Source organism: Myodes glareolus, chromosome 15 (genome assembly GCF_982192425.1).
Source record: "Myodes glareolus chromosome 15, mMyoGla1.1, whole genome shotgun sequence".
NCBI classification, from domain to species: domain Eukaryota; kingdom Metazoa; phylum Chordata; class Mammalia; order Rodentia; family Cricetidae; genus Myodes; species Myodes glareolus.
The window spans coordinates 12379307-12405139 of record NC_142040.1 but is presented as its reverse complement, the minus strand read 5'-3'; the positions used below and the strand labels follow the sequence as shown (position 1 = coordinate 12405139).

The 25833-nt window shown below is 35.2% G+C and overlaps 1 protein-coding gene across 5 annotated transcripts in view; it reads right to left on the bottom strand.

The window, feature by feature from the left end:
- Tmem161b (transmembrane protein 161B) overlaps positions 1 to 25833 on the bottom strand; it is an 83182-nt gene that overhangs the window by 6526 nt on the left and 50823 nt on the right. For 4 of the 5 annotated variants that reach the window (XM_048455854.3, XM_048455852.3, XM_048455853.3 and 1 more), the window contains 5 exons: positions 25387 to 25484; positions 16465 to 16621; positions 3740 to 3891; positions 3249 to 3309; positions 2512 to 2652 (listed from right to left, as the gene is read on the bottom strand). In XM_048455854.3, the coding sequence (XP_048311811.1) occupies positions 2512 to 2652; positions 3249 to 3309; positions 3740 to 3891; positions 16465 to 16621; positions 25387 to 25484 (609 nt within the window). Of the gene's footprint in view, positions 1 to 2511; positions 2653 to 3248; positions 3310 to 3739; positions 3892 to 16464; positions 16622 to 25386; positions 25485 to 25833 lie in introns of those variants that run through there. The other variant, XM_048455857.3, reaches the window with a different exon arrangement.

Below are 25833 nucleotides of genomic sequence, written 5' to 3'. Positions count from 1 at the left end.
CCTTAAGAAATAAGGCTATTTTCTTAGTTTTTCATCTGAGAACTTGGGTAGAATGTTAAGTGGCTGGCTCAGGGCCATTTAGAAGGTTAGACTAAAGATTAAAGATAAGATTACAATTGAGATTTGCTCACTTTACTTTAGATGCATTTGGCAATTCCTTATTAAATCCATGACTCAACAAACAGATATTTTAATGATTCTCTAATTCCCTAGAGTCAGTAACTCCAATGGTAGATACGCAGACGTCATCTAATAATTGTCAGCACAGCTAAACAAAATGCTTGCTAATAATTCACAAATAAATGACAGTGATTAGCAAAGTCATAATACCAGAAGGCATATGGCAAATGAAACACAACAACTTATGACTGAGGAACCTTGCAATAAATATGTCATGATCATTTATAATGTTAAAATTATATTGCCAAAATTATAAGTGACTCAAAATTTGTATTTCTTCTTGGACTGTTACAAACACAGTTGAAATTAATCTTTAGCATATTGAAATAAAGGTAATTTACCTTTTGTTTCTATTTTTAATTTTGGCCTCCACTCCATGATACTCTCAGCCTCACAAGGGCTGGAACTATAGACAGGAGCCACCGCTGGCACCCAGCTTTACTTTACTCAAGACACAGCTACACTCCTACCGCAGAAAGGTGATTTCAGGATTGAGTTACACCTCATTGTTAAAAAGAATCTGAATTTGTATCCTACACATATACACATGGTTGCTAAAAATTTTGTTTTATAAAAACAGGAAAACTCGACAGACTGTTTTGTTGCAACATACTGTTTCCATTATCAAGAAATTATAGCTTAATTTTATTATTAATTTCATGATTAAGAAACATAGTTAAACCTCAGACAGGGCTAAACTACAGGCTTTCACATACACACAAACCCACAGATTTTAACACAGAAATGGTAGTGATGGGTGTGAGGACACAGGGCTGAGTCAGGGACAGTGATGTGCCAAGGAAAGCCACAATCCCTATTACTATATAAGTCCCAGTGCCTTGCCCCGGAGTAGAGACAAAGCTGCTCCCTTGCCACCCAAGGTACCCACAACAGAACTAGCATGCCCACTGGTACAGCACAGCAGAGTGCTGTACTACAGCACCAGCCTGTAATAAACTGGAAATAAAACAAAATCCCAAATCCCCAAAGGGAAACACTTACAAAGAAGCCACATTATACTGAAGATAGATGTGCTACCCCTCTCTCTAACCACCACTAAACGCTTTACGTTTTATAAAGTGAATCTTTCATCCCACAGCCTTGGTAAACCATGAGGGCAGGAAGAAAGAGGAGTATTAGGTATGCAGTGTTGCTAGGGAACACACCAGTATCAAGGAGCAGCCCACAGCGGTTTCGGTAGCTTGTTAAGGGCACCCCTCCACCCATCCTTTTCAGCTTATTTAAATCCTAACACTGGGGTTAGTGGGCTGCAGTGTATGTACAGAAAGGAGGGGAACCAGGTTTTGTCTTCAAAGAAGCTGTTAGAGAGATGAGTGGTGGGAAAGGCAGGACATACGAAAGAGCATGGTGAGTTAAAAAACAAACACGAAGATGAAGTAGTGTGCAATGGGGATGAGGTTAAGATAAGCAAATACCTATTAAACACACAGAAAAATGAAGTCAAGGAGGAGGAGTGAAAACCAAAAAACACAGGTAAGAAATAAGAATGCAAAGGCAGTAGAGTCAGTATCACTAAATACAGTGCTTTACAGAAGAGTAATTTTAGAACTCTGATTGTCTGGAGAAGCTTAATGACCATAAACATGCATGAGAAATATTCTCAAGCAGGGTTGCAGGTAAGATAAGAACTAAAGGAAAGTATACACAAGCCCACTTTTCTGTTACAATGTCTCCATTCATAAACAAACAAGCAAATAAACACCCCCCAAACAAAACAAAACAAATACAAAACCGACTACAAAGAAAGCAGTAAAGAAAGGCTTGGAATTATAGGTAGAAGTTTAATATGTTTTCTCCATTTCAGAATTAAAATGGAATCTAGTGGTTAAAACTAATCTGCTCTAAGACAGTGCACATTACTCGCCATTGAAAAACAAAGTGGTGAGTTACTTTAAGTCTAACTCACAGATCATCAAATTAAGGAAACATTTTTTATAAACATAACTCTTAGGTTTAAAAATAAAGTATTGAATAACACATAAACTTTAAGTATTTTAAATAAATTTTAAAAAGGAAATTTCCACAGCTCTTTAGTTCCAATGTAGAGACCGATATCATAAATCTCTGAATTAAAAAGAATGAACATAAACTTTTGTATTTCAAGTAAAAGTATGTTTAACAACAAATACATTTTTAACACAGGTTTGAAATTTTAAAGGAGAAACTACCTATAGCTGAGAGGAAGTGGTGTGACAAATATTTAATAGTAATTTTAATAAAATAGCTTATTATTTTATCACAATAATATACCTTAATTAAGATGGAAAACATATATTTATCTGCATGTGCTTATGTACATTTTCCGCTTACTGTGTAATTTTTTCTGTTGCCAAATTCAGGGCATCCAGATGCATTTGAGCCAGTCGTAATCCAGGAAATGTCAAAAAAGCCCCAATCAGTGAACAGAAAATAGCCAGGAAAAATTTGAAAGTAAGCTTTGAAACAGGACCCCTAAAAATAAAGTTTTAAAAAAGAAGGATAAATATTTAGTTAACTTACCAAGAACCCATTTTCCCCATTCAGTTAATTTACAAATCACAATAATATTAGAATATCAAAGAATATATATCAACAAAAATACTGATCTTATTCATAATAGATCTTGGTGAATGATAAACTAAACCAGGTATTTCTTAAATGAAAACCACCAATTCAAGCAACATATTTTCAAATGATATATGGCTAGAATATAAATTGGTTTCATCTATGGAGATAGTCAGATTCTAAGAGCAAATACAGGTAAGAATCTGATGGAAGACTCTAACTTCACAGCTGTAAAAGTATGAGTAAGCTGTTCCTAGCAGTGGTGACCCAGGGCTGGACAGGCAGGCTTAGGGTAAGTGCTTGCTTTTCGGAATGGGTTAGCCCCTGGGCTTGATCCCCAAACTGCAGTGAGGGAGGGAGAGAAGGGAGTATTACAAGGGATTATCTTTACTAATTAAAATAACACACACATACAAATATAGTTAAAAACTACAGTAAATATTGCTCTATTTAAGAATGGAAAATGTTAAATTTAAATAACGTTCAACTTTTCAAAAACTTACTGAGATTCTAAACCCTGTTTTTCAAGAAACTGCATCGCACTGTCTGAAAAATTTGTAAACCCTGTAGGAAAAAAGAGATCATGAGGATGAAATACAGAGTCCTATAGCAGAGCATCTTGTAGGCTAATGACTAGCCTTGTGTGTGTTAACTAGTAAGCTATAATGCAATAAAATCAGTTATTAACAAGAACAGTCTCTAAAACTAGCCCTTCGATACTTGTATATTCCACAAGGACATAAAATTTGAATTAATTCTTTAGCATTACATAAATTAACTTTACGAAAAAAGCTCAGGTTGTAATATTTTGGGAAAAAGGTAAATAAACACTTTAAACAACAATAAAGATCTCATTGAAGATTAATAAAGGTTAACTAGAACATAAACTAACTTCAATTTTAAGTATTTATTAGACATAAAATTAACATAAATACTGAAATCAAAATATACTACACAAATAAAATTGATTTTTAAAGTTGTGTAAAACTATTACCTGTTTCAAGCCCGAATTCCAGGTAATTCTCTGTTACGATCAAAACTGCCATTGCTTTAACGAAGAAAAAAAATCCAAAGGTGACACAAACTGACCTTTCACCACCATCTTCTACTTTAAAATAGTGTGTAGTTAATGAAAATAGAACTTTGCTGCAGAAGGAAAAGTTCAGGAAAAACCACAAATAACTTGTGGGAGCTATGCACAACACCTTTACATGATGTAAATGCCCCCAAAAGCAAACATGATACACTTTGATTCTATTGGTATGTCTGTCAGATGTATTTTGGAAGTGAAAACCCTAATGGAAATAGAACAGACAAAGAGAAAATCTAATATGAGTTTATACTTTAAACTATGGAAAAGTACATTAGAATTAAGCTACAATTACAGAATGTATTTCTTCTGTGTATGACTCAAATATAATGGGGGTGATTATAGAATTTTATGCTAACAGGTTTATGACAACAGTAGCATGGAAGGCATAGAGATTTTAGGCAGTTATTCTTATTGGGCAGATTTATCAAACATTTATATTTATTGTTACATCTATAGTTAGATACTTAATATAACACCACAGGACTAATTTGTAACCATTTAATAAATTAAAAATTGAAAATTACTAATAGCTGCTGGTAGCCTGTTAAATGAAAACTAGGAGGGTTAAACAAAGATGAGTTCCACTTGAGATTCCAAACTAGTCAGTTTCAATATGTTCACCTTGAAAGTCAACCTAAAATATCATGTTACCTGAGCCTAACATAACACACACCCATTTAATTAGGATCAAATCAAATATAACCTAAACCTAGAACTTGAACCTTATGTATACAAGTCATGCTTCTTGAAAGGCTGAACCAAACACATGAAATAATGAAGCCAGTAAACAAATCCAGACACAAGCAACTTTAACACAAATGTTAAGCACTAGAAACAAGGAGCTGTTACCTAGTATGAGTCATGTACAAAACAGAACACATTTAAACAAACCTGTGGTGGGGGCTAAGTAAAGACCTGAATGTTATACAGATTTGAAATGACTTAGATTTAAACCTAGGCCATCATAATCCAAAGCCTGGGCATTTAGCACTCACTTATCTGCCTCCATAAATTATACAAAGCACCTAACAGTTATTATTGCAGCTCAGAGATAAAAGATGGAATCATTTCAAACTAGTTAAGCATTCTTGCTATATTTTTCAAAGGCCTATGCTAAAGCTGAAGTTAAATTTTTTTTGTATTTTATTTTAATTAACCTATCAATTAAAGGATAAATGGTTTTTGGGTTCTAACCCTATGTTTTCTAGGCATGTGCTGGGCCACAGAGACATATGCACATGCTGCTACATTATTTTTATAGCACAGAATAAATCTTCAAGTCTTCTGACTCTGGAAAGCTGACAATCTAAAGTACAAAAAGACTTTAAAAAGCAATACCGACACACATATCTTGCAGTGCAGTACTTTGTGCTGTTTCTGTTTCATTTCTTCTAAAATCCCTACTATTACTAAATAAATCTTACCTGAACATTGAAGTCAATCTTTTCCTACTTTGACTAACATCTACTCAATTATTTATAAGCAGCTAAGAGTATACTATGGCACTCTAACTCTGGCATGATTCTGTGCTATCAAATTTAACCTGATTACCCTATTTCAATTAAAATGATTCATAGAGGTTTATCAGTAGCATGAGTTTCATGTTATTTTAAGATTGTTTTAGTTTCTATTCCATAAAACCATTGCGTATAACCATCTTGCATAGTCTAAGATCTTGAAGCCACTTCATAGTTAACAAATTATAAACTTACTGTAACTTGCATTTATTTTAGTAGGCTAATAAAAAAACTGCAAAGTAAGCTTTTTCTCTGTTTAGACTTTCTAGCTTGTCACTAAAGAAAGCAAAATCTAATGTATATATGAAAGTCTCGTACACAACTAGTCTTTAAACTATGTGTTTCAGGACATTATTATTAGACATTTAGTAATAGAACTGAAAGCCAACCTATGGTGAAAAACGTGGAAGCAAACAGACAAAAAAATTTTCAGTACTTCAGACTACTGAAATTTTTATGCATACGAATCATAATTTGCCATTTAAACATTAAGAATTTGGCTGGGTGGTGGTAGTGCAAGCCCAGCATTTGGGAGGCAGAGGCAGGTGGATTTCTTTTGAGTTTGAGGCCAGCCTGGTCTACGAAACGAGTTTCAGGACAGCCAGAACTGTTACAGAGAAAAACCCTGTTGAGCGAGGTTTCTGTCTTACCTGGTCACATAGCTTTTAAGTCCCAAAGAAAAAACACAAAGGTCTACTACATTAATCATAAACTGGTTGGCCTATTAGCTCAGGCTTCTTATTAACTCTTTCTTACATCTTAAATTAGCCCATTATTCTTGTCTGTGTTAGGCATGTGGCTTGGTACCTTTATCAGTGAGATGTTCACATCTTGCTTCTTCAGCATCTGGGTAACGACTGCAGATTGATTCTTTCCTCTTCCCAGAATTCTCCTGTTCTGGTTGCCCTGCCTCTACTCCCTGCCTGATTGCCCTGCCCATACTTCCTGCCTGGCTACTGGCCAATCAACATTTTATTAAAATACAAGTAACAAATCTTTACAGGATATAAGACCATTGTCCTACAGCAAAACCCTGTCCGGGGGGTCAAAAAAAGTTAAGAATTTGAGTACTGAATTAAAGAGAAAACCACAATAACAAATTAGGAAACATTTTAAGTCTTAAAAAGAAATTTTATTTAATTAACACATTAAACACTCTTCACCTAATTAACATACTAGCTAGAATCCACCCAGCTAAGGCACTGTTTGAGAGCAACAGTGGGTTCTAGAATACAGATGCTCAAACTACTCCCTATTCTTTCCACATGAGTCTAAACCACATTTCCTTTATTTATCTTTTCTAAAACAAAATTAGAGAAGCAAATCCATTGGTTTCTTTTAATAGAAGTAAACACTACAACTCCTTCTCTTTGACATTATATTGGAATGTACAAGAAAAGAGAGTAAAGGTAAAAAGCAGAGAATATAATATCTCCAAACCCACACCCAAACTACTTCCAAGATACAGTTTTGCCATCTTTCAATGCCTCAGGGGCCTAACCCCTGATTTGAAAAACACTTTCATTTTATTGAAAACAGAAACTAGAATTTTCAATGAGACAATTTCCAACTCCTCTATTGACACGGGGGAAAAAATGTCTTTGGCCAAAGTGATGTCAAATGACCAAAATGACATTTCTAAAGACTACATCTAATGCCAAACTATAGATCTGAATAAATTACAAAACTCATCCACACCAAAAGCAAACAATACTAGACAAAACTTGACCCAGGCATTAAACATGGCCTTCCCTTCACAATTTATCTATTAATAAATATAATCCAATACCACAGATGCTTAAAACACAATAATCTCTGAATCAATTCACACTGCATACTAGATAAATTATAAAACCAAGTATTTATTTATACCAGATTAGAATAAACCTTCCTCATAACTCATTATAAAATACACAAAAAATATTCTGCAATGCAATGCTATGATCTGGGTGAATTCACATCTTCAAGTTTTCTTCAACAATCCCCAAACCTCCTCTTGAATTAAAATCCACCATCTTCTGGAAGTAGCCCACACACTGTCTTTGGCCATAGTCTACAAACTGGACTGTCCTCTTCCCTCCCGCCTACCTAACCAGGGACTGAAGCGAAGACTCACACCCCACCACTCTCTTCTGCAGTCACAACAGCGATGAGCTCTACAATGCACACACGAGGCGGCCATGTGCGATGAGGACTGCTTTGTAACAAAGCTGTAAAGAGCACTCTACTGCTCCTGCTCCACAGGGCCTGGATGCATGGCGCTTCTACTCTCACCACCTCCAACACTACCTGTGACCGTCTCCATTAACCTCTCGGAGTTCCTAGTTCCTCACCTGGGAAGTGCAGCCACCAGTCAAGACCTCAGAGGTCTAGTTTGAAAATCAGAATTTTTTTCTCATCTCAGCAATACATCAATGTTTTCTAGATAACTAGACAACTGAACTCTGATAATAGGAAGGAAAGGATAACGTACACACGAACTGACAGATCACATAATGCTTCAACTTTTTAAACTTTTCCATGAAATTTTAAGAGGTAAAAGATTCCACAAAGTAAAATAGCCACGTTGTGAGCTCAAAATAGAGGTGAACTGACCTCCATGATAGAGAGCAGTTAAAACTCTTCCTGGGAAAGCAGGGAACTAACCCCACTGTGACTCTAAAACTAAAAACTGCCTCTGAAGAAAAAAAATGAATTTGAGGCAAACAGAGTTTCGATTAGGTCACTATACTAAAAGCAGAACGGTTAAATGATATATGCAAAGACACTAAAGATATTCAATTCAGCTTCAGTGAAAGGTGCATACTGAGAAGCCCACAAATAAGCTGAAAATATTTAAACTCAAAAATGCACAAATTACCCCTAATCTACTGACCACTGCAGCTAAGAAACATTGCACTGTGGATGACTGGTTATTTGTTATTGTGAACACACAATGAATAGTAGCCTAACTGGCAGACTCCCTGGGAATAAGGCAGCATATATTACTAACTCAAGTAAAGACCAAACTTTCAAATGTGGTTAACACAGAATGCAGTATGTTCACACAACTTTTGGTTCAACAACCAAAGGAAAGGAATGGAAAGGAGACTTGAGGTATTCACTGAATCATCATTGGAAAGAGTTGGCACGCAAGCAGGTAGGAGACTGAGAACTACATAAACCAAATCACTGCAAAAGATCATGGCCTTTTTACAAAATGAACTTCAATACTACCAAATTATTCTTCAGTGAAACTATCCAACCCTTCTTACATACAGAACTTCCATTTTTCCTCTTTAAGTTTAGACTCTCAGTTTTAAATATAAAAGGAATCCTTATATACTAAGGTGGGGATCAATAATTTTCAAATAGTAAATGTTTGGGGCTTTGTGAGAAACATATGCACTGTAATTCTGCATATAAATTTTGTATGCTTTTCCCTACCTTGAATATTTTTAAAAAATGTTAATAAACTATTCTTGGCCCCAGAGCTATACAAAACAAGCTGTGAATATAGGCCCTGTTTACTTCTACAGTACTGTATCATATTTAATCAAAGATAAAATTATCACTGAGGAAAAATTAACTTGGTGAAAAGATGAGGCAACACAAAACATTTCAAATATGTAAATTATGTATGTTTCTGTATACACACACATATATTTCATATTAACTACATAAAGGTAAATGCATCTTTCAAAGAACAAAATGCAATAAAAATGGTTAGCTAATAAAAGATGATAAACAAAAGAAAAAAATTAGACTAAAGAGAGTTTCATCAAGCTTAAAATAAAAAGAGAATCAATGCAGGAGGCACACTGTCTCACAAAAGACAAAAGGAATTAAGTGTACTTGAGGGTAGGGGGTGGGGCTGGGGGGCAGTCCTGAAGACCTCAAAGATACAATTAAAGAAAGTTTTCAAATCTGAAGTTTATAATGTTGAGGAGTCTTCAAGAAGCCTAGTCCAAGGACGTAAGATCTCAATCAAGGTATGTGGCAACTAGCTTATAGCAGTGGGACAAATCAGATAATCACTGCTTCCTGGGTTGGGGGGATAAGCCCTATGTACATCACAACAAGAACGCTTTTCTTAATCGTTGAAAGTTATGGACAGTGGCATATATTCCAGCACTGGAGGAATACTGAAAATCTAGAACTCTATACTCAATCCAACGACAGCACAAAAGTAAGGCACCTTCAAAATCCCCAAAGTCCCAAACCTGGTCACTGTCTGCACTATGACTCAAAGTTCCAGCAAACCATTCGAATGAATCAAGAAAGGGAATGATTTCTGAAGATGAGAAGTGAAGATTGGGAGAAGGGAACAGGGAATTCTTACAAAATCCACAAAACTAAGTTCCAAGATAACTGTTCCTCGTCTGGTCTGAGAGGCAAATAACCCCAATAGGGTCAAGGCATAAGAAAGAATAAAGGTACAAGTGAGTGGGTAGGCCACTATGGAAAAGCTGGTGGAATTAACAATAAATGCAAAGGATAGTAAAAGCTTACAAAGAGCAGTAATTTATGAAAAACTCACAAATGAAACACAGTGCCTTAAAATGCTCACACTTGAATCCTTAGGTATAAAAAAGTTTATGACTGCTGATTTCACCAAGTTTACAAAGTGTGCTAGTAAGCAATAAGAAAAGGAACAGTAGAGGGAATAGTATACTATAAGAAAACGAAATCCTCTCTGGCCAGGGCAGCACATGCCTGAGGCTGATACAGAAGAATTTTCAGTTCTAAGATAGCTTGGGACAAACAAATAGACCCTGTCTTAAAACAACAAACCAAAACTAAACTCACTGTTCAGGGGAAGAAAGTCTTCATATGCTGTAACAGATAAATTATAGGACTGTAATCTTTTATTTAGAAATACAAAAATTTATGATCACATGTATGAGATATGTGTGTGTGTGTGTGTGTGTGTGTGTGTGTGTGTGTGTGTGAGAGAGAGAGAGAGAGAGAGAGAGAGAGAGAGAGAGAGAGAGAGAGAGAGAAGGAGGCACGGGGCGGGGGGGGAGAAAGCATATGCAATATGCATGCACTACCCACGTGTATGTAAAGGTCAGAGGGCAACTTTGTGGAGCTGGTTCTCTCCATCCACTTTACATGGGTTTTAAGGGTTAAACATAGGATATCATACTTGAGCAGCAAGTATTTTTACCTGCTAAGTCACCTCACTGGATTCTAAAATATCTTGTTTTTTAAAAGTGAGAAGAAACAGCAACAATGGGAGATAAAATAGAAAAGCGTAGAGGCCGGATTTAAAGTACGCATGGAGATATATGCAAGTGATAGAAGTCCTAGGTCATCGACAGTCTCAGCACCCTGGGATACTGTTAGGAGCCAGCTCAAGTTATAGAAGTCCTACGTCATCTTTAGTCTCAGCATGCTGGGGTACTGCTAGGAGCCAGCTCAAATGATTCACTGTCTTAAAGACCCAATTCTCCAGGCTGAAGAGATGGCTCAGTGGTTAAGAGTGCTCACTGCTCTTGTAGAGGACCTGAGTTCAGCTCCCAGCACCCACACCAAGCAGGTCAAAACCACTTACATCTCCAGCTCCAAGGGACCAGCTACTTACTTCTGAACCTGCAGTTTCATGGCATATATTCTGAGAGACAAATACACAGTTAAAAAAGGATCAAATCTCATATCAAGAAAACATGGCTTTTGTTATACTGAAATCAAATATATTTTACCAGTCTTCTTTTTTTTGGAATGGAAGAAACAGAAAATAGCATGATTGTCATTATCAAATATTTAATTCTGGCACGTGTAGCAATACCGAATATAAAGTAACCACTAAAATCATTCAAATAGAACAAAAAAGAAAACTATATTCTAAGAAGAAATATTAGTCAATATGCAAATGTTATTAATATTCTAATGAATAAGCCTAAAATATTCTCCATCATGTTTCACAAATTTGAAATTATTTTTAAAATATGTTCTACTTAAGTGATTTTCATATAAATTGAAATTTGTTCAATTGTGGAAAGCAAGATTATATATACTTTTTGTGACTATTATAAAAAAAGCTAGACCTCCCCACTCCCATTCAAATGATTAATCTTCCCACATGTATTTTTTTTTTAGAAAGGCAACTAAAATACTTGAAACACACTACACTTTTCATTCTACGCTACAAAACAAATAGACAAAGCTAGAGAAACAATACTAAAATTCTATTACAGATTTTTATTTAAAGCTAACAATAAGCATACTCATTCATGATTTAATAAAATCATATTAAAGACAATTGTTTCTATTCAGTGGTATAAAAAGTTTGTAACATTACCTTAAAATTTATTCTTAATCTTTGATATGCAGACTTAATTATTACTTAGAGAAAAAGGAACATAAAATTCGTCCAGATGTTAGTAAAATTTTCATGCATGTTTTAAACTATGTCACAAGATAAGCTTATAGTTAGCCAGGCTCAATCTAACCAGATTATAGAGGAAAATACTAACCAAATATATCTAAAAGCAATAAGTAAATATGAGCTTTATATTAAAAACAAAAGTGATCAGGGTTCTAGATTAAAATAAAACATAGAAGGCCACCCATGAATTTTTAGATTCAGAAAGAAAATTATCATTTCCCAGGTAAAAGGAGAAAGTCATAATAATTATAAGTCAACAGACAGAAGAAAGGTCCTGTTATTCAGATTCAGCTCCCCTATTTCATTCTGGGGTTCTGGCCAGAAATCATAGTACCCTGAAAGGACTAATGTCACAAAAGGCCTGTAAATGTTTAAGAAACAAGCCTGGAGCAAGCAAGCTGGCTCAGTCTATAAGGGCATTTGTTGCTAAGCCTGACAACCTTCAATTTAATCTCCAAGAGGCAATGTGGGGGGTGGAGAAATGACTCCCTCGTGATGTCCCGACCTTCACATGTGTGCATGTACACATGTGCACATACAAACACAACAAGCTTAAACATGACTGTTATATGGAGTCCTCACATTCAAGTAAGTACCTTGACTAAGATTCAGTTATTCTCTTTTCTCACTAGATTTGACATACAAAGCAATCTAATTCAGAGTTCCAATTTCCATATTAATTTAAAGAAGAAGCATTTGTACAGAGGAAGAATATAGTAATTTGCAACCTTTTAAGGAATTTAGAAATGGCAACTGAGTTGTACTACTTTGTTAAAGCTATAGATTTCCCAAGCAAATAAGGTAGCATTTAATTTATATACATTTGCATGTCTATAAATAAAACTGACTCAACTGGAGAACCTTAGAACTTATTTTCACTTAAATTATTTACAACTTTTGGTTTTATAAAAATTTGCATGTCCACAATCACGGCAAATTAAAAATGAAGTGTAAAAATATGCATAACTTAGCCTTTTGTAGCTTACACTTTTGACACTGTATAATACAAACATTGTGGAAATGTAACTACTGATTTAGTTCTTTAGCCAAGCAAAACAGGTCCAACTGAGAAGCCTTAGAATTCTTTGCAACATAGTTTTCTTCTTGGAATTCATGTAATTCACTCAACATTGTACAGATTATTCTCAAGAAAGGTTCTTAAATCCTACCTGTATGCTGTAAACTACTTTAACATTTAACTCATTTATTTGTATCACAGGATCACTGGCTTTTCTTTATGACTATCTTACTTTTTATTTTTCATTTATTCATAAATGAGAATAATATGCTTTATAATCATAAGACCAACAGAAATTTCCTCATAATTCTAAGATGTCAATACAAAGTGAAGATGGTTACTACAGCTGCTTCTCTGTGATACAAGTCTTCTTTACACTGGAACAAGTGGCAAAAATGGGACTGAACATAAAAAGGACTGGGTCCACCGATAGTGCTCAGAGCTATAAATCAAAGAGGGGGGAGTGAAGAATTATTATGAGTGTAAGAGCATACTGGTACGTGGTGGTGCCCCCTCTAATCCCAGCACTCAGGAGGCAGAGGCAGGTGGATCTCTGAGTGTGAGGCCAGCTTAGTCTATAGAGTGAATTCCAGGACAGTCAAGGCTGTTGCACAGAGAAACCCTGTCTTTAAAAAAAAAAAAAAAGAGACGGGGAGGGGGCAAGAGAGAGAACTAATGACAAGTTGTGACACTTCCAGCTTCCAACACTCAAGCTTTAGTATCAAGCATTCAAAATGTCATTCTCATCCTTGTAGGACTGCCAAGATATCCAGAAATCATTTCTGCTGTCCTATGTAAGCACGTCAACACAGGGAAGAAAGAAAACAAAATGATTATGGAAATAACGCAATTGGTTCATGACTATCCACAGAGTTGATTAAGTTACATGTATCTAATTTGAGAACTACTTTAACCAAGACTATTTCATTAGTAACAACTGCAGAGATTTTTCTGAATCAATTATTGCACATGTGCTTGGAATTCAGCAGAACTCTTGTCCCATGAAGTCAATGGAGACCTAGTTTGATTCATAAATAGGGGCATACAATAATGAAATACAGAAACCCCAGATAGAAGTCACTCTAGTAGACTCAGTTTACAGAGATAAAGCTGAAAGCAGCTAGAACAAGCACAGGCTGTCAGGACTCTTCTTTGCTGCAAATCTAGATATTTGGTATTTAATTCTGGTCTCTTGAATGCACATAACTATAGTAGGTTATTATCTCACAGCAATATAAATAAATAAAACTCACATACTCAGCCATACAATTCTACTTCCTTCTTCTTCCCTAACCTTTTCATAGAGAGTCAAAGAAAAATAAATGACCTGGATTATAAACTCTACCACTTTCTCTACGCTCTCCTATGAGCACACAGAAAACCCCCACATTCTTGTTTGGTACCTTTCATAAGAACACTACTTAAATGGCATAGAGGTAGTTCATTGCTAAAGACTGTATGATTGCCACCATCACACTAAGAAATATGAAATAAAATTAAAAATTAAAAATGATAGAAAATATGTGAGTAGCTAGTTATAAGTGTGTGTTTGCTTCAGGTAGTAATATACTAATGGCTACACCACATAAAATAATATGTGTAAGAACCATATACACTTTCATACATGTATAAACTGTAACCAGAGCAGAGAAAGAAGCAAAAATATCTATAATTAATATATTTAGACACAAAATAATGTAGTCATAAAACAAGCAGAGTTTCATAGAAGGGGAAAAAATGAAGAGTTTATGAGCATTTTAAACTGTAGAAAGTGTAAACAAGAAACATAACAAAATAGTTGGGAAAGTTAAGAATATCTCCTAGGAAACCTAAAATTATGATTACTATATGTATGAAATACAGATATGACAATTCTAGATGCTAATGTAGGAGATTCTACTTCTCTAGGAACAAACATCCCCAAAACATTCAAAATGAAAAGGAACTCATCAAATAACTACAAAATAGCTTGTCTGATCTCATGAACATGTATTTCCAAAACTGGCAGTTCTACAAAATAAGATCAGCTCTTTCCTCAAGCACAGTATCTACTTTTTGTCTGCTTAATCTGGAGTAACAAAGACAACAAGTTCCATGAGGCTGAATTAGGAGGATGTACAACATGAAGTGCATCCAATTCTCCAACACTTCAGAATTCTTTAAAAAAACTGCTTTAGAATTTTTCAATGAGTCAAATTATCAATCAATAAAGACATCTTAAGGCACACAAAACTTCAAAAACCTTTTCTAAAGATATCGCAGAAGACTTCAAGCTTGAAAAAGAAAGTGAGTCAAGGAAGAAGAGACCAAAGCAGCTAAAGAAGGAATCAGGGAATTTTTCAGGAACACAGCAGTGGACAATGTTCCAGGACAAGAGCTATGTAGAAGTTTATGAAGTCAGAACTGGGGGTGCCCAAGCAGAAGGTGCTAGACACTGAGACTGAGGACCCTAGTTCAGTCTGAGAGCAATACGGTGGAGAAAACTGGCTCACGCAAGCTGTCCTCTGCTCTCCACACATGTGCGCACACATGAAGTAATGCACTAACTGGACAGTTTAAATAAAAAACAGCAAGGCTGCAGAAGGACAGTTCTATAGGAAACAAAATGGAAATGATGTGCTGATCCACTGATGGACCACTGCTCTAGCAAAGCTTAGTCTCCATAGAGTAGAAATAAACCATTCAAGGAAGGTAAAAAAAATATGCTTTGCTTCAACAATATTTTTATAAGTAGCACTGTAAAACTGACTGAAACTTATTAAAATGCTATCTCTATTGGGGTGAATGTAAGAGCAAAGGAAAAATGGTAATATCGAATGTTCCAGTTTCAAAGAGTAATTAAGCACTCAGCAGGAAAGCCACCTACCCGCCAGCACAAAAAGACCCTTTAAGAGGTTAAAATGTCTGCTGGCCTTTCTGACATTCTATTAGGATGAAAACAGAAAGGAAAGATGTGGCATCTATCTCTATATTTAAATTTTTAAACTACGCAACTACTTTGAAATTTTAAGAAGTTACATAAAGAATATCTATTGAATATGATCAAATTATACTATATATGGAAGAAACTGCTGAAGAATAAATTTAATGTATCCTAAAAATTCTGTATTCAACAAAGGAAAATTCTCTTACAACTGACAAAATTGTTTTAAATTAAACACAAGGTCGAATTGGTGTGGGACAATTCTCTATTCTGTCAATTATATTTTAACTAAATGCTGATTGGCCGATAGCCAGGCAGGAAGTATAGGCGGGAAACCAGACAGGAAGTAGAGGTGGGGCAATGAGAACAGGAGTATTCTGGGAAGAAGGAAGCTCTTCCTGAGTCCTGCCCAGACCACAGAAGAGGCAAGATGTGACCTGGCCCACTGAAATAGGTACTGAGCCATGTTGCTAACATATACTAGAATAAGGCTAATATACGTTGTAAGAGCTAATACGAAACCTGAGCTAATGAGCCAATCAGTTTATATCTAATGTAGACTTTCTGTGTGATTTTCTTTGGGACTAAATGGCTGGGGAACCGGGCAGACAGAAAACCCAACAAGCAGGCCCTCATGTTACAGAATGGCGCCCACGTGGACAACTGCGTCCACATAAAACCTGAGAGAGCTTGGGAAGTAATTCTAGGCAGAAAAGAAGTAGGCCCTCATATTACATTGAATGTCTAAGTTCAAAAAACAGTAAGTTCACAACATTATAATGATGGTTTGAAGGATACATTGCAAAAGACAAGACCAGGAGGCACCAGACTAAGCTGATATTCATTTCTTGTGTCGGCTTCATGAAACTGTAGTAGACTTCAGTTACCAAATACACAATGGTAGCAGCCACTGTAAAGTCAACCAGCCACTGATATTCTGGAAAGTAATGCAATGCTGAAAAACAAAAGGGCAAGGAAAGTTTCAATTAAATTTAAAGCTTATGAGGATCTATCCGTATAACCTTAAGTATGCTTGCAGGAGACCAAATATTTCAGCACTTAACATTAATTTTGATAGTTCATAAATTAAGTAATAAAAACAATGTTGAACTGAATCCTATAAATTATTTAAACTGTTATTAAAATGAATACAAATATATTGGTGTTCTTAACCAATCAGCTTATTTATATAAAAGTTATGTAAATAATTTTTCTTTGGTCTATCTAACTATGTTAACTTCAATAAATTCAATTTGGTTTAAAATACAAAAGGTTTACATTCATTTCAGATTTAAACTTTGCTTTTAACCACTGATGAAGGACTAGTAATGTGTGAGTTACTGCACATAAGAGTAAATAAAGGAAAACTGATACTATATTGATTTTACATAAAACCACAACCCTTCAACAAATAATTCCATCATTGAAAATAAAATTTTCTGATAGAACAATCTCACTCATAAACATTGATGCAAAAATATTCAATAAAATACTGGCAACCGAAACAAAAAACATATCACAAAACTATCAACCACGACCAAGCAGGCTTCATCCCAGAGATACAGGGATAGTTCAACATACAAAAACCTGTCAATGTATTCCACCATATAAACCAACTGAAAGAAAAAAAAAAAAAAACACATGAGCATCTCATTAGATGCTGAAAAAGGTTTTCGACAAAATTCAACACTCCTTCACAATGAAAGTCTTGAAGAGAGGAGGGATACAAGGAAAATACCTAAGCACAATAAAAGCACTATATAGCGAGCCAACAGCAAACATCAAACTAAACTGAGAGAAACTCAAAGTGATTCCACTGAAATCAGAAACATAACAAGGTTGTCCACTCTCTCAATATCTATTCAATATCATTCTTATTGCTAGAGCAATAAGACAAAAAAAAAAGGAGATCAAGGGGATACAAATTGGAAAAGAAGTCAAATTCTCAGTATTTTCTAATGATATCATATGTTTACATAAGTGACCCCAAAAATTCTACCAAGGAACTTCCTCAACTCATAAACACCTTGAGAAATATAGTAATATATAAGATTAACTCAAAAAATCATTAGCCCTCCTTTACACAGATGATAAATGGGCTGAGAAAGAAATCAGAGAAACATCACTCTTCAAAATACCCACAAATAGCATAAGATATCTTGGAGTAATTCTAACCAAACAAGTGGAAGACCTGTATAAGAAGAACTTTAAATCTCTGAAGAAAGAAATTGAAGAACACCAGAAAGTGGAAAGCTCTCCCAGGCTCTTGGGTAGGCAGAATTAATATAGAAAAAATGGCAATCTTACCAAATGCAATCTACAGATCCAATGCAATGCCCATCAAAATCCCAACAAAATTCTTCACAGACCTCAAAAGAAAAATACTCAACTTCATATGGAAAAACAAAAAAAATCCAGGTTAGCCCAAACAACACTGTACAACAAAAGAACATCTGGAGGCAGCGCAATCCTGGACTTCAAACTCTACTACAGAGGTACAATAATGAAAACGGTCTGGTATTGGCATAAAAACAGACAGGAAGACCAATGGAGTCAAATCAAAGACCCAGATATCAACCTATACACCTATGAACACCTAATAAAGAAGCTAAAAATAAAAGGTGGGAAAAAAAGCATATTAAACAAATGGTGCTGGCATAACTGGATATCAACATGTAGAAGGAAGAAAATAGATCCATATAGTTCAAATGGACCAAAGACCTCCACATAAAAACAACCACACCGAACCTCATAAAAGAAAGTGGGAAGTACACTTGAACACATTAGCATAGGATACCATTTCCTAAATATAACCGCCTTAGCAGACACTGAGAGTAACAACTAATAAAGAAGACCTCCTAAAACTGAGAAGCTTCTGTAAAGCAAAGGACATGGTCAACAAGACAAAAATGACAGCCTACAGAATGGGAAAAGATCTTCACCAACCCCACACTGGACAGAGGACTGATCTCCAAAATATACAAAGAACTCAAGAAACTTGACATCAAAAGAACAAATAATACAATAAAACGGGGAGGGAGGTACAAACCTAAACAGAGCACTCTAAACAGACGAATGTTTAAGTGCTGAAAGACATTTAAGGAAATGGTCAACATCCTTAGCCATCAGAGAAACACAAATCAAAACAACTCTTACACCTCTAAAAATGGCCAAGATCAAAACACTGATGACAGCTTACGCTGGAGAGGTTGTGGGGTAAGGTGAATGCTCCTCCATTGCTTGTGGGAGTGCAAACTTGTACAGCCGCTTTGGAAATCAGTATGGCAATTTCTCAAAAATTATTAGAAAATAATCTACCTCAAGACCCAGTAATAAATACCTTATATACCCAAAGGATGCTCAATCATATCACAAAGACATATGCTCAACATTGTTCACTGCAGCATTATTTGTCATAGCCAGAACCTGGAAACAACCCAGATGCCTCTTATTCGAAGAATGGATAAAGAAAATGTGGTACTTGTACACAATGGAGAACTACATGCTAGTAACAAATAATTGCATCTTGAAATTTACAGGCAAATGAATGAATCTAGAAAAAAAACAACATTGAGGTAACCTAGATCTAGAAAGACAAAAATAATATGGACTCACTCATAAGTGGTTTTTACACATAAAGCAAAGAAAAACTAGTCTACAAGCCACAATCCCAGAGAAACTAGACAACAAAGAGGACCCTAAGGCATACAAGAAGCTACATAGAAGGTGAAATAGACAAGATCTCCTGTGTAAATTGGGAGCGTGGGGGGGGGGTCACAAGAGAGAATAAAAGGAGAGAAGTGAGTAAGGGAGGGGAGAAAAAACATATAGTTCAATAAAAACAACTAAAAAAAAAGAAAAAAATGAAGAATTTAAAAAAAATTCTGACATGCAATTCTATTGCTCTGTGTATTTCATTTGATCTGAACTTTTTACAAAATATAGTGTATTTTATATAGTTCAGATTGTGATAGTTATCAATATGCATACAGGCAACTAAAGTAAAATTGATATTCTTAGCCATATATTAACCCATATGATCAAATTCTTTTATCTCTATTTAATAATATAACCATATCTGTCCCTTCAATAGAAAACTAGGAGTCAAAATAAGATCAGAGGGCAGAGAGCTCAGTTGTGAAGTGGTTACTTGTATGAGGCACTTGGTTCAATAAGGAGGACCACAGAAAAGAAAAGAGGCTCAGACAAAACCTATCTGCACAGCCATACACATACATGTACATTTGCAAAAACACACAATCACCAAGCAACATGCCACTGCTTCTCTAGTTAACAAGAATGTTCTTGATGTTAAATAACCAGTTGCTAATCTAGTACCATTTGTAAGTACTTCTAAAAACTGTCTGTGATATCATATGTTAAGAAACTACATGTGAAAGCTATATCAGCTAAGTGCATTCTTTAAGGTAGTAATCACGTTCTCATCGATTTGTTATGTAACTACAGACTGTAACTGCCAAGCTATTAAATTTTATATAAATGAGTTTAGAAAAAAAAGGAGGCTTGGTACCTAACCAAGACATCTGAGTATAAAAACACTGACACAATGTTTGGCTAAGTAGCTTGTAAATTTTCACTAAATATTAGCTGATAATAAAGACAGCAACAATATACAGAACTCAGTGAACACTTTTACAAGTACACACACAAACAGAACTCACAGAAACGTGACAATGGCTGATCAAAATAACAAGGTGTTTTGAAAATTACATTGAGAAAGTAAAAAGAAAGGATGGCTATCAATATTTAAATGAGCTCATGAAATGGATTTACAAAATTCTTCACTATCATTTGAGGGTTATAGGTTTCCCCTACAGATACTTGTAAGTTTTATATGATGAATACTCAGTCTTCAACTAGTAAAGATTCTGATGTTTCTTTATATCATAAAATAATTTTATATAAGATGCTAGATAAATCTGCTATCATTTTGTTGAAGTTGGCATGACTCAGTCCTAGGAAAAATTAAATTACAAAATAACATTTTATGTACTATCTGAAGTATTGTTTAAGCTAATGTCACCATTTAAATATGTGGCATAACATATCTCAAACCAAAAGAAGGAATAAGGAATGACACTACAAACTCATCAAAGGAAAATCCACCAGAAGGACACTGAAATCCTTGACATCTATGCACCAAATCCAAGTTCATGAAAGAAATACTCCTGCAACTAAAATCACATTCTGACCCCAAACTGTGACAGTGGACGACGTCAATACCTACCCTAGTCAATAGACAGGTCACCCAGGCAAAAATCAGAGAAATGCTGTAGCTACTAACTGACATTTTAAACCAAATGGACCTAACAGATATTTTCAAAATATTTCACCCAAACACACAAAAAAATATCTTCTTAGCACCTCATGGAACTTTCTCAAAAATTGAGCACATATTGATTATAAAACAGGTTTCAACAGGTATAAGAAAACTGAAATAACAGCCCACGTTCTATCTGATCATCATGAATTAAAGATGGATAACAATGACAGGAATATCAAAAAGCTTACAAATTCACAGAAAATGACCAATACAGTATGGAATGAAAAAATGTGTTACAAGACAGAAATTAAGAAAGAAATTAAAAACAGTTAGAAATGAATGTAAATAAAAACACAATACACCCAAATCTGTGATGAGACATCATCAGGGCAGTTCTAAGAGGCAAATTCATACAACACAAATGCCTACATAAAAAAACTGGAGATCACACGAGCAACTTAACAGCACACCTGAGAGTTCTAAAATAAGAAGGAATAACACCCCAAAAGGGTACAGAAAGAAATAATCAAACACAGGACTGAAATCAATAAAATAAACCAATGAAATGAAGAGGTGATTGTTTGAGAAAATCAGTAAGACTGCTTAAGCCCTTAGTCAAATTAACTAAAAGGGAGAGTGTGAGGCCCTGTCCTCCCTGTTCTTTGAGGCCAAAACACAGGATGCAAGAAATGTTTATGCCAACCAGCTAAGCTTCCTGCTAAGTTCCATGCTTGCTTCTGCTACAGCCTGAGGGGTCTATTTTACTTTAAAATGATAATTTCTCAACCTGCCTAAAAGAAGCTCAGGCGCCAAGGCCCATCTACCCTGTCTGACACTGCCTTGCACTCTTGACCACCTGCCTGAGGAGAAGTTCTCACAGGCACCGGTTTCCCCAGCCCCCTCTGAGTGGGAGGAGTTTTTCTTTACTGGGGCCAAAAGTATTTAACCCTGGATTAAGTTGAATAAATTGGGCATTCTCTTCTTGAGGATGACTCGAACTCTGTATCTGTGTGTGCGTCTTGTGTTTTAACCCCCAGGAAATATAGAACTCGTGGGAGGTGGGTGGTGTGGAACGGCGACCCCCACAGGAGAGAATATCCAAATTATTAAAATGAGAGATAAAAAGGGAGTCATCACAACAGACAACTAGGAAATCCAGTGACTCATAAGAAGAGACTTTAAAAATCTGTACTTTATCAACAGGAAAACCTAACTTAGCACAGAATACTAACAAAGCATTAACACCAATACTCCTCAAATTATTCCTCAAAACAGATACTGAAGAAATGAACATAGATGCAAAAATACTCAATAAAATATCTGCAAACTGAATCTAAGAACACATCAAAACGATCACCCCCTATGATCAAGTGGACTTCATTCCAGAAATGCAGGAATGGTTCAACATATGTAACTGCATAAATGCAATCCATCAAATATGCATTTTAAGTACAAAAACCACATGATAATCTCATTAGATGCAGAAAAGGCCTTTGACAAAATTCAATCACTCCTTCATGATAAAAATCCTAGACAGACTGGGGATCCAACATAATAAAGGCGATTTTCAGCAAATTCATAGCTGAAATCAACCTAAACTGAGAAAAACTCAAAGACTTTCCAGTAAAACAAACAAACAAAAAAACAGTGTCTATTCACTTCATATTTATTCAATATATAGTGATTGTAATCTTACCTAGAGCAGTAAGACAACTGAAGACCATCAATAGTATACAAATAGAAAAGAAAGAAGTCAAAGTATCTTTATTGGCAGATGATAGACTTTTATACATAAAAAATTCCTAAAAACTCTACCAGAAAACTTCTATAACTGATAAACACTTTAAACAAAGTAGCAGGACACAAAGCTAACAAACAGAAATCGGTATATAAATGACAAACTAACCGAAAAAAAATGTAAGGGAACAGTACCTTTCACAATAGCCTCAAAACAACAATAAAAAACCACAAACACTTAGGATAACTCTAATCAAGCAAGTGAAATATTTGTATAATAAAATTTAAGACATTGAAAAAGGAAATTAAAGAAGATATCAAAAGATGGAAAGATATCTCATTGACTGGTAGGAACACAGTAAAAAATGGGCATCCTACCAAATTAATCTACAGATTCCATGTAATCCCCATAAAAATTCCAAAGCAATTCTTCATGGAAATCGAGAGGAACAATTTTAGTTTCATATAAAAACTAAAGGAGCTGCTGGAGGTATCACCATATCCTATGTCAAGGTGTACAACAGAGCTACAGTAATAAAATCACCAAAGTATTGTTATTAAAATAGACATACTGATCAGTGGAATAAACTGAAGACCCACACATAAGTCTATACACCTATGGAAACAGAAGTCAATAATATACAATGGTAAAAAAAGAGAGCATCTTCAACAAATGATGCTTTGTCATCTGGATGGCTGCTTCTAGAAGAATTAAAATAGGTTCCTATTTATCACCATGCACAAAAACATAACTTTAAATGCATCAAGGCCTTCAACATAAGTCCAAGTACTGAATCTGATAGAAGGTTAGGTGGGGAATAGTCTGAAACTACATGACAAAGGAAAAGGCTTTCTGAACAGAACACAGATAATGCATGCACCAAAAACAATTACTAAGTGGAACTTCATAACACTGAAAAGTTTCTGTACGGCAAAGGACACCATCATTCAGACAAAGTGGCACTAAGGGCTAGTTGCGGGTTCATATGGATGCCTACAACTATAGAAGCTTCCTAACATGTATGTAATATGTGTATATGCGTGTATGAGCACATGCATACATATGTACATATACACATATGAATGAAATATAATTGGTGTCACCAATAACAATACCCCAACTAGATAGCTCTTACCACCAAGTGAAAACTTCAATGTCAGGGTTACATCTAGATGCATTGTTGGTCAAAGGAGCCCCATGAAAACTCCCAAACATCTCAGGCTATTGGTTGCTCTCTATCAGATACCCCAATAGGGTTCAAGAAGCCATGTGGTGGAGGAGGAGAAAAGATTTTAAGTGCCAGACATGATGGATGACTGCAAGGAAACCGTGTCTTCCAGACACAATAACCACACTGATATACATATGAACTCATGAAGACGATGGCAACATGCAGAGGTCCTGGAAAGGTTTATGTCAGATGGGGTCCCCATGTTGAGAAAGGGTAATGGACATGGGGCTCCATCTCTAATGAAGAAGGCTATCTCCAACTGACACTGATTTGCAAAGGAAAAATTAGTTTTCTCCAATAGCGTCTCATAGGGTATATTAACCAATATATTAGGGGCAGGCCTCCTGCCAAGCAAGAGATGGCTAACACAAAACAAATTCAATGGCAGTTTGGTATACTTTTTGTCTCAGAGTGTTATGGCCACTTTTGTCTTAATTATCTTTTGCTTATTTATTATGCTTCCAAATTTTGTGTTTTGGTAGTGGGGATGTGCCTGTATGTTTCTTGTAACTTTACTTTTTTAAATTCTGGTTTGTTTTTGTTGTTGGTGGTGGTGTTTTGTTTTACTCTCTGAAGAGGGGGAGCGCACAGAGTTGAGAGGGTGGAGAAGTGGGGAGGGCCTAGAGGACCTAGAGGGGAATCCTGATTAGACTACAGTATGACATTTTTTTCAATAAAAAGTATTAATGAATGTACTATTTTCTCATTTTTCATATAACCCAGTGGGTCTCACATCTAGTTATATATCATAACCATTTGTTTCACTTTTGAAGTCAAATGTCCAGAGCCTATTCTAGAGTCAATGAATGTTTAAAGAGAGTAACGAATCTCTTCAGTAATATGCACATATAAGGTTTGAAAACTAGTGTGAGGAACATCACATCAGAAGTCTCCCCATCTAGGATTCAATTAGCTTCATATAGAATTCACTGTAAACTTAAAATCATTATAGTCATATTATTATAGAAACTGAGAAGGGAAAGTAAATTATTTACTTTGATATATTCAATGGATAAAATTAATTTGTGAATAATTTTTTCAACTTAATATCTAACACTATGATAATAGTTGAATTATTAAAACGCAGATGCCTCAATATGCAAATGTAGTTAAATTGCATTATTAAAGTAGATTATTATAGAAAATAAGTTTTGGAAGTTACGATTACAGGACTGTGATTTCAGCCTAATAACCAGAAGCTATAAGAAGGCTGAACTACTTACCTACTTATTATTTTGTCAGAATTGGGGAAAATAATACCATATAAAGAGAAAAGAAAAATTTTATTTGAGTAAAGTTATTTGGAGCTGTTAAGTTCATATGTTAGACTTCACACTCTGCAGAATGAACTCACGATTAGGAAAATACACAAATCTTACCCCATAATCAAACAAAACCATAGCCACAACAAACAAAGGGTACTCGCTGCCATAGACTGTAAGCAGATCATGTACAAGACTCCCTTACCTAGAGTATCCACTTCCGTAACGGACTTGGTTTCTAGATGAAGGTCAATGTCTTTTGGAATGGTTAGTGGCTTATTTTCAATATGACCATTGTATTTTCTGCAAAATTAGACAAGCAACACAAAACCAAATTATTTAGTTATCTAAGTGCTTACATCCTACTAAACGCAAAAGAGATTTTAAGTTTCATTCTAATGTTACCCTAGATGATGTCAGATACTCAAAAACAGTTTTCCCAAAGAGGCTACAAAATGCTGAAGTAAATCATGTTACTATATAATTGGCCAGAAAAAAAAATTATTTAAACTAGCAAGAGAAGCAAATCCTGCTGGCTAGTATAGTGTTTCACACCCATTTTTCCTACTCTCTTTTGCAGACTTTAAAACAACTTAATATCTCTTTCGTAGGCACAAGACTGAAGGAATGGAAGAGAAAATAAAATTCTCCC